Consider the following 15,089-nt stretch of genomic DNA (forward strand, 5'->3'; position numbering starts at 1 on the left):
TTTCCTTCTAAAGGGTGGTTAGTTCTCAGAACACTAAGGAAATACAGTTGAAGTTTGCTCTGAGGCAGAGCAATGGTGAAAGACAATGGTTGATTGTCCAGATTAGTTTTCAAGTGAAGCATGATGTTTGTAATCATATACAAATTCTTATCAGTGGGTGGCTCTGGTAGTGTTACGTACGGTATCTACAAAGCAGAAAGCACTATAAAGGACTTTCAGAACTACGCATATTAAAGTCAAGTCCTGGGCATGCCAGTTCTAGCAATGAGTAAAAGTTTCTTATTCTAACTTTGTGTTTTATCCCAATTTATTTCTGAAAACTACATAGCAAAGTTTGTACTGTATAATGTGCCATGCAGAAAAATAAGTAGAATTTCCCAGCTGAGGAAGACTAGAAGCAATTCCTCAGCCTAACAAAGCATTAAGACTTAAAAGTAGAAAGGTCCACAAGGCTCAGGCATAAGAGAATTACCCAAGACCTTAGTCTACATCAGAACTTCAGCCACATGATAAAAAACAAACAAACAAACAAACAAAACCGTTTCCTTTGAGAGCCAGACTTTTAAAGACAGAAAAAAAAAAATAATAGCGTAAAGCGATGAACAATGACCAAAGCATTGTTAAAACTGCACTCATACTAATAATACAGAGTTTCTCAAAGTTGACCAATGACATACTTCCTGGGCAGCCTCGTTCCCCACTCACTTTGTGAGTCACGCGTACTGATGGTAAGTCAGCAAGGGCTCTGAAATCACTGTTACCACATCTTTCTCAATAACCTTACTTGCAAAGATAGATTATACAGAGATTAAGGAGGTTCACTGTAAAGTACAACCGGGTCTGGTGTGATGGCAGAGTGGTTACAGGCACTAGACCTCAATCAAGTCTGATGACCTGAGTTCAACTCCTGGAACACCCATAGTGGAAGGAGAAAGCCAAATGTAAGGTCCTCGCTGACCTTCCAGACTTGCATCATGACAAACCTCTTCTTCAACCATCACCCCATGTGCGAAACAAATAAAAACATAAAAATATAAATATTTTTAAATCTACATATCTATTGTAATTGGCATAGTAAATTTGTCCACTAGTATGGAATCATACTATTATTATTACTGAAAATAATATGTCTAATAGAGGACATAGTTCAGGATTTGAAACTATCATTGCTATTATCATCACAGTTATTGTTTAGAATCCTAGGTATATTTTAATATTTTTCACCGCAGTCTTTTTCAAAACTGTATGGGAATAAAAAGAAAAAAAACAAATCATTGTACATAATAGTGATTAGGAATAAAGCATGTAATAGCAATATATGCAATTTTAACTTTGTCAGGCTTTGAATCCAAGGTTATTTTCTAGATAGTTTTAAACAAGTTTTATATTAATAAGGCAAATAAACAAGCTACTCATTTCCTTCACAGTGTATAAATAGCAAAACAATTTGCATGATATTGTGATGCAGGTTTGAAGATGGATTATGAGAGTTTTTCAGTCTTGATGCTTAGGGAAATTCTGTTTCCTAGCATTTCCTCTCAAATGGAAACTGCTTTTCACATGCTGTAATTGGACTATGTTTACTTATGAAACAACCCAGATGTCCATCAATGGAGGAATGGATATAGAAATTGTGGTATTTTTACACAATGGAATACTACTCAGCAATTAAAAACAAGGAAATTGGCGGCAAGTCGGCGGCGCCAGGAGGACTCTCATTCTGAACAGCAGCACAGCAGGATCGGCACAGTGACCAGCAAGCAGAACTTGTGGCGATAAAACACAAGTGACTGTGTTTCTCAGGTGAGAGGATACCCCACAGTGGGGGATTCAATCAGCTTTAACTCACCCTGCTAAACCACGGAAGAGACCCTGGTTCCGCCAGGCGCTTCGTCACTAGCCCAGAGCCACATGCCAGCGTGATCTGGTCACTGTCCCAGACTGAACTGTGGGCCCACAATATCACAGACTGGATTTTCCAGTCAAGAGATAACCCCACGGAGCAGGAAATGATTGGGACTGACCTTAGGTCACCCAGACATTCCCTGGAAAAGACTCGGGTTCCGCGGGCTCCCCAGGAGCCAGCCCGGAGCCAGAGCCAGGGATCCAGGCTCCGGCACAGAGCCCGGGCCTGCCTGTGCGCCTGATTCATTTGCCTCCTCAGATAGAACTGTGAGCCCCAGGGCACCAGAGACTCAGTTTCACCATTGGGTGCAAACCCACAGGGAGGGAAATGGCTGGTCTGATCTCAGAGCACTCAGCTGATACCACCACCCCGAAAAGGTCTCCGGAAAATTACCCAGTTTAGGCAGACTCCCAGGATCCCAACGGCCAGAAAGGCGGAGCCACGGGCGTCTGTGCCTGTGGGTTCTACTCGCCACCACCCCAGACAGAACGGTGGTCCCCAAAGCAAAGACTGGGTGTCCCTGTCAGGAGGAAACCCCCAGCGGGGGGGATCATCAGGTCTAACGTTCAGGACACCCAGCACCAAAAGACTCTCTGGATTCATGCAGACTCTAGGCTCTAGCCTTCTACTGCAGGCAGGAGCGCTGTGCTCAGCCGCCATTATTGAGTACCACTAGGGCACTGGGGCACAGACCTGCACCCTCAGACCTACAAAAGCCAGAGAGTCATTACAGCAGCCCTCAGATACTGTGCCAAGAATCAACCAGTTACCCCTAGCTAGACTGACAAAACTGTGGGAACCCCTGGTCCTTCAAGAGGGCTGCACCCATAGCATCTGGACCAGAGCAGTGCCTGCAGCCGACATCCCAGACAGGGACACACAGCTTCTGGTCTAGACTGAGGCACCCAGCTTCCAGACCAGAGCAGTGCCCCCAGGCGCCAACTCAACCTAGGTGCACATTCTCTAGGCCCAGAGTAGAGCACTCAGCCTCTGGCCAGAGACTTGCTGGGCACTCCTCTCACTTTCCAGAATAGAACTGTGTGCCCTGTTGGGACTGAGTTTCCCTGTTGGGAGAAAAACCCACAGCTAGGGAATCAGCAGGTTCTTCAAGAGGACTGTACCTGGAAAACTGTAACAACAGCAGCAGCTCAGTAAATTTATAACGAGAAACCCAGCAGTGGGGCAGCTGTCTTGAGAACTTCTATGGGTAAGAGGAGAGCCCCCTTCCCACCCACCCCCCCGCCTAACAAAGACCACAGCTACTACTCAGGGCTAAACACCTGAGGTGAGCAGTGGCAATTCCTGAGAAACACTGGCCATACAGTGACCATAACCAAAAAGCAGAGGAGGACTCCTTCAGGAAAAATCATCTTCTGGCCAAGGAGATTCTCCCTACCTCAGGACTCTAGGAAGCACAGAAACTAACAGCCAACACCTAAAACAGCCCAATGGGTAGAGGTCAGCGTAAAAGCTCAACCAACAAAAGACAGAGCAATATGGCATCTCCAGAACCCAGCCATCCAGGAGCAAACAGCCCAGGACAATGCAGTGCAATAGAAAATCAAGAAGATGACCTTACATCTATGCTGATGAAGAGGATAATAGAGGAAATAAAAACAAGGAAATCATGAAATTTGCAGCCAAATGGTGGGATCTAGACAAGATCATTCTGAGTGAGGTATCCCAGAAGGAGAAGACACACATGGTATATACTCACTTATATAGACCTACAAGATATGATAAACATTCTGAAATGTATACACCTAAAGAAGATAAACAAGAAAGAGGACCCAGGGTAAGATGATCAATCCTCACTTAGAAAGACAAATGGGATGGATATGGGAAGTAGGAGAAAACAAGTAACAGGATAGGAGCCTACCACAGAGGGCCTCTGAAAGACTCTACCTAGAGTGTATCAAAGCAGATACTGAGACTCATAACCAAACCTTGGGCAGAGTATAGGGAATCATATGAAAGAAGGGGGAGTTAGAAAGACCTGAAGAGGACAGGAGCTCCACAAGGACCAAATATATCTGGGCACAGGGGTCTTTTATGAGACTGTTTCTCCAACCAAAGACCATGTATGGATATAACCTAGAACCTCTGCTCAGATGTAGCCCGTGGTAGCTCAGTCTCCAAGTGAGTAGCCTAGTAAGGGGAACAGGGACTATTTCTGACATGAACTCAATGGCAGGCTTTTTGACCTCCCCCCTTCCAAGGGAGGAACAGCCCTCGTAGGCCACAGAGGAGGAATTTGCAGCCAGTCCTGAAGATACCTGATAACCAGGGTTAGATGAAAGGGGAGGAGGTCCTCCCCTATCAGTGGACTTAGAAGGGGCAAGGAGGAGATGAGGGAGGGAGGGTAGGATTGGGAGGGAATGAGGGAACAGGATACAGCTGGGATACACAGTTAATAAACTGTAACTAACATTAAAAAATAAAAAAAATAAATAAACTGAAATCTGGTACTGCTCTTTTCTAACTTTACTATGTCTTTTAGGTTTTCCTACTCTGGTTTACTTCTGATGTAGTTGTGCCATTTTTTGTGACACTGGAATATTGAACATAAGGCCCTGAATGTTCCGGATAAGTGGAACTCTGCTACTGACGCCAATGCCAGTTTGTAATTTCTCTTTGCACATAAGTCTCAATGAGCTCACTTCCTCACACATACATTTCCTTGTAAGCATCTTCAAGGATAGCTTCATCCATAACTATTTGAAATATTTTCATATTTCAAATTTTACTTACTAATCTTCTTTCTCCACTATTTGTAAGTCACAGGTGTCCTTACACACTGAGTTCCCTCACTAGCCTCATTTCTACTCATGTTACGATGAAATCGCTTTTTCACTGTATATACTGGCTCTAGGGTGAAGACACACAAAAACAAACAATAACACCGTCAGTTCTAAGAGTTAATACTTTTGTAATTTAGGCTGGAAGTAATGCGGCAACCAGTGTGTAGAAACAAATATTTGATCCTAAGCATCTCCTCACAAAAAACCTCCCAGTGTCTTATCCAAGGACATCATTGATGGAGAAGGACATAGTGCAACAGGTACATACTGACTACAACAAGATATCATGTAAAACCACAATGGAAAGAAACTTTATTTTTTATTTTATTGTTTTAAAATTATTATTATTTTTATTTTTAATTTTATCATCACCACTATTTACTCTAGATATTTTCATTATCACTATATTCATTACACTATTAGTGTAGAGAAATGCTCAGGTGACATAAAGCAAACTCCATAACTCTTCCAGGTTATTAAAAAAAATCTCAAAGCAATATTAAAAATGTTTTCTAAAATGTGTTCCAGTAATACATGTAAATATAATATTTTCCCTGAGTCTTACTTCTAAAGTAGAGATGGCAATTATGCAAATAAGTTTTGAAACGATATTGTAGAGGAGACATCTGTCGTAATTATCACAAATTTAATTATTAAAATGTATCAATTGATACTATATTGTGAAATCATTTGCATTTAAAACAATGACACTTTAAACAGTGTTTTGAAGCATTTGAGGAAATTGATCCTAATATTAACAAGGTATTTTCAAGAAAAGCATAGAGCTTTCCACTGACTATATGTATATGTTACAGTTTTGGCACAGAAAGCAGAGTGCTCACTTATTCAGACTGAAAACTGCAGAAGAAATTGAGGTGGGCAGATTGTAATTACCTAAATTAAAATATAGATGGCAAACACATTCATACTCTATGCCTAATAAGCCAGGGTCATGACTGTTTAAACATTCTATATGATACCTAAGATAAGTAGGTAATTTGTCCCAAAAAATAACAGTTAGCATCTATGTATGGTGTTTTACAAACTGATATGAAATCATCAAGAATTCAGTGTATGTATGATTGTCAGTATGTATATCTATTTGTGTATGTGCATTTGGAAATCAGTGATTTTTAGTGTTACTTTAGTATGCAAATATGCATGCATGTATATTTGAGGATATGTTAAATATTCATAGGTATATAGTACCCATGTCTATACATACATATGTGTAAGATTGATGTAAAGAAATATAATTTTTAATGAAAGATTTTTATTGCTGATCTAGCTTTATGTGCTCCAGATCTGAATCAATAAAACCTAACACCCAATAATTTACCTAGTTTTACTTATCATCCTGCTGTTAGTTCTTTTAAAATATATCCTCTGACTTATGTTTGAAAAAGAGGCCAGATTTAGAGTACGTTAAATAAACAGAAGCCACAGAGGAAGACAATGAAGACAGTCCTGATGAGACCTGATAGGCTAGCGTCCGATGGAGGGGAAAGAGGAAGGGGAAGGCCACTATCAGTGGCCTGAGGGAGGAGTTTGGGAGGAGAGGGAGGGCATGATGAGGAGGGGGGACAGCTGGGTTACAAAGTGAATAAATTGTAACGAATTAAAAAGGGAGAGAGGGGGGGTTGTATTTATCCTTTCTAAAATAAATACTTCGTTTGAAATGATAAGAATATCATGCCTAGACTAAAAACACTGCCATGAAGTAGAGGAACTAATTGTCAGTGTTTGACTTAGATCTGTGAATTTCAGAACAGTACTCAAACCTACTACGCCACCATTCCTCATATGAGTAAGCTGCTTTCTTCTAAGAGACTAGAAATTCTTTTGTGCTGAAATTCATGTCAAATTATCTTTAGTCTGCTTAGAAAGTTCTGAGATAGCTTAATATGGCATTATACATAGAATAAAATGAACTGTTCTCCTACCTTACTGACTTTATTAGTTCCTTGAGAGAATTTTGTGTAAGTTGGGTTTTGTTGTTGATGTTTGTTTCATTTTTTTTTGTTTTACTTTTTGTTTTGTTTTGTTTTTGTATCCTTGATGTAGCCCCTTCCCTCATCTCCTCCTGGTCCCACCATCCCTCCTTCTTCTCCCCCTAAGTTGGTCCCCTAGTCCTCTGATGGCAGAGATCCTCCTCCCCTATCTGACTCTAGCCTATCAGGTCTCATTAGGACTGTCTGATCCTCTTTCTCTGTGGCCTAGTTAGGCCACTTCAGCAGGGAGAAGTGATCAAAGAGCCGGCCACTGAGTCCAAGTAAGAGATGCCCCTGCTCCCCTTACTAGGGAACCCACATGAAGATCAAGCTGCCCATGGGTTACATCTAAGCAGGTGGTCTAGGTCTTCTCCATGCATGGTCCTTGGTTTGTGTAAGTTTTAATCATATTCACCTCTACCCTCACTCTTCCCAGATCTAACTCCATACCTATACATCTTTGTCTCTTCTCTCTCTGAGTCTCTATCTCCTTCTCTCTCTCTCTCTCCTTCCTTCCCCCTATCAATTACAATTTGTCTTGCTCATATACATTCAGATTTGTGCTCTTCATTGGGGCATTGTCTAATTAGCAGGTCTGTACCCACAATAAGATCAGAATCTTATCCCAGCAGCTATTAATTTCATGTAGTTCCCCAATGAGGGGTAAGGCTCTACCCTCCTCTTTTTATATGCTGAGGGTTTTGTCTACCTTGAGCTTTCATAGTTTGCATGCAGCTGTCTAGTCTGCTGTGGACTCCTATGCACAACTTTCCTACTATGTCCTGAAAACACATTTTCCTTATAGTCGTCAACTGCCCTTGGCTCTTACAACATGCTCAGGTATGATACAAGAGATCCCATTTAGGGCTCAGCATTTGGTAGAGTCTTAATCTCAAGGAAAATATCTTATGTTTACTTTTGGATATAATCAGTAATTTGGCCATGACTGAAATGAGACTGGACTGATGACTTCTTTCAATTACTAAAATATAAAACCTTAATGTTGAATACAGTTCTACCAGTTCTAATTACATTCATATTAAAAATGCCACATTAAGAGATGAACAGATATGTTACATTAAAGGCCTTCTGTTATGTCCTTGGAGAGGTAAATAAAATTAATTACATTTCTACTGGAGCAATGTTTAATATGGTAGGAAATGTGTTTTAAAAAATAGAACCAAGGACTGAGCGCTGGACTAACAGCATCTGTATCTCTCATCTTTCTTCCCGACCCTCCCAAGATGGAGAAACAGCAGAGAGCTCCATCTGGGGCCCACATGATCTCTTCATGCATGGCAAGACAACTATGCTTTCTTCTGTCCCAAACACTTTTATTATCTTGGCTCCCTGCACTATGTTATTGTTAACTCTAAGCATTTTTGATTCATAATGTAGTGTACGTAAAATATACATCCTGAGGACCACATAGGAAATCCGTGGAAACTTTTCTATAGCTTTTTGAAGTCTGTTCTTTGAAGAGTACCCACTATCTGAAACAAACTTATTTATGGGAGAAGAGATTATTTAGGATTCTTCTATATTAGACATATTTAAAATGACTAAACATATCATTTCCTCACTGGAAGGCCAGAAGTTTAAAAACATCTAAATATTTATTAGAACTCAAATGCTGTCATTTGGTAAGCCAGACAAATTTATACACTTAAATTGGTTCCATTATTTGGCAATAAAAAGAGCAGTTGGGGGAATGCTTTTCATAAATGCTCACATCAGTTTTGCCTATCCTTAATATGGGACAATATAAATTATCTGTTCCATATTTCTACAAAATTGCAATTAGTGTAGAAAGTTAAAATTTAATTTTGTAACACCATGGGTCACCCAGTCTCTTACAATAATTATTTAAAGTAGGTTGTATTTTAGAAAAATAATTCACCTTTGTGTGTTTCTTGCTTCTTTGTTTTACAATAAAAAGAGACCTACCTGAATGTTAGTGAGAAGGGTCTCTATTGAAGACAGGCCATCAGGAAACAGAAAGGGAGATGGGAAGCCTGGCGGGAGTGGTTGTCCATGCCCAGTTAGAGAAAGTTTGTCGATGCTGTCTCTTGCGGTTGGTGTAGAAAGCGGGGTCTCATCTGTATGTGATTGAAACAAAAATATAGAACAAGTTACGCTTGTCTGTTTTTATTAGACCTCAGTAATGGCTTCCCTAGTGGTTTCCAGAACATTTATTGCAAATTGGTTCCTGCTATCAGGAGAAAATGCTTTCTGCTGAATTTTCTTTAATGAAAAAGCTGTGGAGATACAACAAGATAACATTAATGAGTAACTTTATAAGCCTTTTAAATGCAGTCTCTAATGAGACTGAGTTTACAGTGCCATAGAATCTTTTTAAAACAAATATTATCTCATATATAGTTGTGATAATATATTCCGGCTGACTTTATGGGCACCTTCCCAATTATCTCTTTTTAGTTTCTTCTCTTCAGATTGACAAAAGAGTTTTTCTAAAGCTTTATATAAGAGAAATGTTTTGTCTGTTTCTTTCCCAATTAACCCTTCTTTTATGTTGATGGTTCATCCAAATGCAGTCTTAATAAGCTTAACAAAGAATCTACAAGTGAAACCTCTTTTTTTTTAATTTTGGTTTTTTAATATCTAAATGGGAAGATTACATTTACAAATATGTTTCTAAATTACAATTAATATAATCACTCTCATTAGCTAAAACTCTAGTTTTAAAAACTTAAACATATAAAGCTTTCACACATAAAAAGGGAAATGGAGAAAAATAATTAAAATAATAAAAATGGAAATTATATTACTCTTCTCAGGTAAGTTATTATTTCGTTGATTCCACGTTCTTCAACATTTAAGCCATGTTGTCCAAACACAAGTACTCACACTTTATTCTAAAAAGTTTTCATTTCGTTTAAACTTTCCAATGAAATTGAAACAATGACTTAATCACAGAGAAAACTTTATTCAGGATAGTAATCTCCTTTTTATAATATTTTCACATTTCACCCTAGAGAAATTAATCATCACAATGTATTTACTTATTCCTGGTCATATCTCCCAACTATACAAATGGCTAAAATTTTCAGCATACTTGAATTTGCTTATAAGTTGATTCTATTGTACTCAGTCTTTCTTTTGTTTTACATTACAACACCTTATCACAGAACACATTTTCCAGGGATCTCTCTCTAGGGCAGAAACATTAAAGAAGATGCCACAGCTTATTGTCCCCACTAATGTTAGAACATGCTAAGTCATGTCCTTCACCCTTCCAGATTTTTAGTCAGTGAATCAAACAGGAAGAAGGTTGGGAAAGGATGTAAGAGACAGAAGGTGTCCTGTTGGCTATCTTCCTGTCACACTCACTCACTCTTCTGCAATTTCTCCTTCCACTGCCTCTGTTAAGTCACTGACTGATGATCTCAAGCAGCATGTACCAGAAGAAGAAACAGCAACCAACTAAGCCTGGACTCAGGATGCTATCACAGCTTTCATTTAGGGTAGAGAAAAGCTTTAGGGCTTGGATAGGGCTGCAGCGTGGCTACTATCAGCAAGGTAATTTTGGACACTGTTTATTTAGCTGTCAAAAATTACTTTTCTAGAGGAAGGCTGCTAGTGTTTTCTCATAATAGCTCTGAAAAGGCACTTGTTGAACAGCTAGGTGCATGAGTCATTGTTTAAGAAAAGAGGGCAAAAAATTTTTTTAACAGTATCACCTTAGCTGTCACATGGTAAGAATGTCTTCCTTAATATATCATGGAGATCATGGTTGCTTGTCTTTTGAACAAAGGCATACAGCCTGATGACCACCTGAGCATGCTGTCACCTTTGTGTCTATGATTTCATCATTTGGAAAGACCAGGCAGAATATGAGAGCCAAATGTATCTATGCACACATTTGATCATCTCTTTTATCACGCATAATTATTGTTATAATTTCAGTGTATTTGCACATGACTGTGCTTGGCAGTTGAGAGGCAAATTATTGCATCGTCCCCATGCCTACATTCATGTGCTGTTAACTATTGAAACAGGATATTAAAGGTGGAAGTAAAAGGTACAGGTAAACGCATCATGAAAGCCATGTAGACTGAGTGACCAGTTCTAAGTAATAATTAACTAGTTGTTAGAGTATGAAGCACTTTACATCCTATTGTGAGTTGATTACCCACTGTTCATCCCAGCCAATGCTTACGACTCTATTGAGCATATGTGCAAGCATATTTGTGATAACATTGTTTCTACTATTTCACTTAGTCTTATATATAAGAATTGACTTTCATTTGCTATAAATTTAGGGCTGAACAACTTAAAATAGTAAGAAAAAATATTTTTTTAAAGTTCAACAAACACTTTTTTTAAAAAAGGAATATAAGGCAAGTACTACTCAAAGATCAAATAAACCAAAAATATTCACTTGGGTCTCAATATGCTATTATCTGAGAAAACACTGTCAACTCACAGTAATCACCATCATAAAAGTCTACTTTACTTCTCCTGCACAGATTGTAAGATTAAGGCCCTGTCTCTCTCTTTTTAAGTGAAAGTGACCTTTGATACCTGAAATATTCTTGGGAGATTTAAGCAAATGTTCGAGTCCAAAAAATATGGCAGTCTGGGCATTACGTGATCTCTATTAACTTGAAAATGTGAAGAGAAAAGGAGCACACATCCACAGATCTGACTTGAACTTGAAATGGCTGCAAATAGTTTTAGAAATTGTGTACAGATGACAATTGTCTGGACAAGTTTTGTGATCTGTGGATCATTATGTCATTTGCCAACTGGTTTTAGTATCTGATTATAAATGATCAGAAATTACAAGAACTGTGTAAGGAAATCCATTTTATTCCTGTAGTGATTTGAATGGTGATCATCAAAAGAGCCAGTGAGGATGGAGAACACCAAAAGAACAAGGCTCTCACAAGACAGGACAACTGACACACATGTGAACTAACCCAGGGGCTGTGGCAGCACGCACAGAGCCTTATGGGTCTAAGCCAGATGGGTTCTTAGTTCTCAGAGAAGAAGTGGACACAAGATCCCATACCAAAGCTATCTTCAATTGGTCACCATTCACAAATGAAAAATTAGTTATCTCCTGTGGGATCTCACTGGCAATACAAACCACTGTTAAGGGCAGGCTCTATGTTCTGCAGTAAATGGCCAACACAAATGAGTTTCTCAGTTTTGTTTTGTTTTTTGTTTTTTTTTTAACCTTCAGGCCCATTGTGTATATTTTATGGATTCCAGTTTGTGTGTCCAGTTTGTGCTTTTCCTTTGACTCTGTGTTGCTTGTTTGTTTTGTCCTATTCCAGTCTGTTTTATTTTATTTTATTGTTTTTCTTTAGATGTTTGTGCTTTTTCTAATGAGGAACATAAAGGTTGTAGATTTGGTTCAGAGGGGAGGTGGGGAGGATCTCTGAGGAGTTTTGGGAGGAGAAACTGGAACCAGAATATATTGTATGAAAAAAAATCTATTTTCAATAAAAGAAAAACAAAACAATAATAAATGAAAGCTGTCCTGTATAGGGAAGAAAGCATATGCCCATATTTTTAACGTTATTTGGAAAGGTTCCCCCCCACAGATACATCTTTGAGATACAGATGTGTCTCACAAACTTAAGATGAGATTACTTTGTGAAGAATGAGACCTAAGTCCAACAGCATGCGTACCCAGGATAAAAAGCAGAGGGAGATTTGAAAAAGGAAAAGACACACACAGCACACTGTGAAGAAGGGGTCATGCAGCCAAAGGCAGATACTGAACTATTGGAGCTACCGTTAGGTGATGCTGGTACCCAACACATGTTAGATGAAGCTCTCATGGTAGTGACCTATTAGGTTATTATACTTCAATTCTAAAAAGAGATTATTCACTTTTAAGCATTATTGGAAAATGGAATGGCACACGCTACAGTTTAACAAGTAATTTGATTTTAATGCTCAGAAAAATTTCTGATTGAAATGTGAGTAATTACACGATAAATATGCTGACAATTTTCTCATCATATAATCAGGATAATAGAAATTGAAAGTACAAATGGAAAAGAAAAACATTTCAATTATACAATAAAGGATGAAAACATTGTATTTCGGCTTTCCTTATCACCTGAATTCAGAATTCTGCTCACACTTTAAGACACTTTTTACTGAGAGACCATCAGGAAGATTGATGTCTCTGAAAGACAAGCCTCTTTCCTCTTCAATCTTATCACACATAACAATTTAGCAGGATATCCTAAGGAACAATGTTGTTTAAAAAAAATAATGGCCCTCTGCTCTTAAAATGTTTTCTTTCCTGTTAATAAAATCTAACTCAGTTGTTATTTTCATAACCAGTCCCTTTGGGTCTGAATTACACATACTCTCAAGTGTGTGTGTGTGTGTGTGTGTGTGTGTGTGTGTGTGTGTGTCTGTGCATGCTCGTTGCTTGGTAATGGCTTTTATCATTATTAAACTTCCCATTCCAAGCTAAAGAATGGGAATTTGTATGAAAATTATTACTATACTGGTAAAGAAATTGCTGAAAAATATTACAGAAAATATAGTAATTTCCATTTAGAAGTGAATATATTTTTATAAAAATATAAACTTCTCTTTGTTGTTTTAATAAATTTCTACCAGAAACCAAATTCTTCAGTAGTACTACTGACCTAAAATGGGAGCAAGAATAACTTAAAAATACAACACTCGTGCTCAGATAAATACACCCAGACATAAGACCTAGTCAGGCTAGGTCAGGAGCATGTCAAATTTCGTGGTGCTGAAGCTATAAGAGGCTGCCCAACATTAGTGCTAAGAATTGAAGCAGGCCCTCTGCAAAAGCAAAACCTTTTTAAGTATCATGCTAACTCTCCACTACCATCCTAATTTTTTTTTAAAATAAAAGAAATTATGATACAGCCAAATTCAAATAAAGAACAAACATTCTTAGAACCAGAAAGTGAGTTCCAGTCTTGATGCTAACAATTGTTTTCAGAGATGAAAACCATCTTATATGAAGTAGATTTGGCTAATGTATAACAGGAATTAGCTTAAGATCAAAGGATTATACTTTAATCTAGTTAGAACATACTTGCAAAAAAATCTTGGTAAAATATAAAACACATTAGTGTGAATATGGAAAAATAAAATCTTCCATGAATTTTCCTTTTATAAACTCATTTTCATGCAGCATAAAGAAATGTCATCTCTCCATCATTTGCCTGTGGTATCTATCTTCTGTCTAGTAATAAACCTGTGATAAAGATGCATTATGTTGACAGAGTTCATGGGTACAGACTGAGTGAGGACAGCATAAAAAAACACCTAGAAGCATTTTGAATAGATTCTAAGCAGTATTGAGAACTTGGGAGCCCAAATTTGGAGAAATTCATACGGACAGCTGGGGATATAGCACAGACGGTGAAATGCTTCCCTTGCAAAGAAAAGGATCTGAGTTTGATCCTCAGAATCTACATAAAATGTGGTTGTGCTAGCACATGCGTGTAATCCTGGTGCTGGTGAGGAAGAGACAAAAGAACTGACTTTAAGACCCATGAGCTGGCCAACTCAGTCTGCATGGTGAGTTGTAGGCCAAGACAACTGGCTGTCTCCAAAAAAGAAGTTAGACAGCAGCTAAGAAATGATAGCTAAGTGTAACCCATGGCCTTAATATTCACAGAGGTACACCTATACACACACACACACACACACACACACACACACACACACATAAATGCACACACAAAAATATAATGTAAAAAAGAAAATAATATATAAATATAGATATTATTGAGGTATGTTTAAAAACTACATCAAGCATACATTTTTTTTTTTCCATTTTAACTTAGATTTATTGCAGTTTATTCTATGAAACTATTATCTCCAAAGGGGGTTCTTCACTTTTAGATAGATTTGTTCTGTTTTTCAAATGTGCTTAAATGTTAGGGGTCATTACTTAGACAAAGAGAAAGTATATCCATAATCTCAGAAGGGCCACACGAACCAGGCCTTTTAAATTTTTGTTGACAATATGTGTGAATGAAGGAAAGAGCAGCAAATATGGAAGACTTCATAATGCAGAAATAAGAAATCTCCTTTTTCATGAAAGTGATTTTGCACACATAATAGTAAAATTAAAATACCCTCTATTGGAAAGTTTAGATATCTCAAATTATAATCTCAACCAGATCATTTGACAAAGGACGGATTTACATGACACTCTGTTTACTTAAAAATAAGATGAAATTATTTTGGGGTGACATGAATTGAGACAGGATAGAAGAATAAAACAAGAATCTTCATGGGGAGAGCTAAGCGGTGAATTTTTGTTGGAGGCTATGCAGGAAGAGTGAGAAAGGTCACATAAGTGAACTTTGCAGGGTTGGCTGCTCAGGGAATTCTGAGTCTCTAATAAACTGA

At 38.1% G+C, this 15,089-nt stretch overlaps 1 protein-coding gene across 4 annotated transcripts in view; it reads right to left on the reverse strand.

The window, feature by feature from the left end:
- Window positions 1–15,089, reverse strand: part of Dach1 (dachshund family transcription factor 1) — a 410,763-nt gene that overhangs the window by 41,839 nt on the left and 353,835 nt on the right. For all 4 annotated transcript variants that reach the window (XM_060391521.1, XM_060391520.1, XM_060391523.1 and 1 more), the window contains one exon: window positions 8,646–8,797. In XM_060391521.1, coding sequence (XP_060247504.1) covers window positions 8,646–8,797 — 152 coding nt within the window. The remainder of the gene's footprint in view (window positions 1–8,645; window positions 8,798–15,089) is intronic.

This window comes from Meriones unguiculatus, chromosome 9 (genome assembly GCF_030254825.1).
Source record: "Meriones unguiculatus strain TT.TT164.6M chromosome 9, Bangor_MerUng_6.1, whole genome shotgun sequence".
NCBI classification, from domain to species: Eukaryota; Metazoa; Chordata; class Mammalia; order Rodentia; family Muridae; genus Meriones; species Meriones unguiculatus.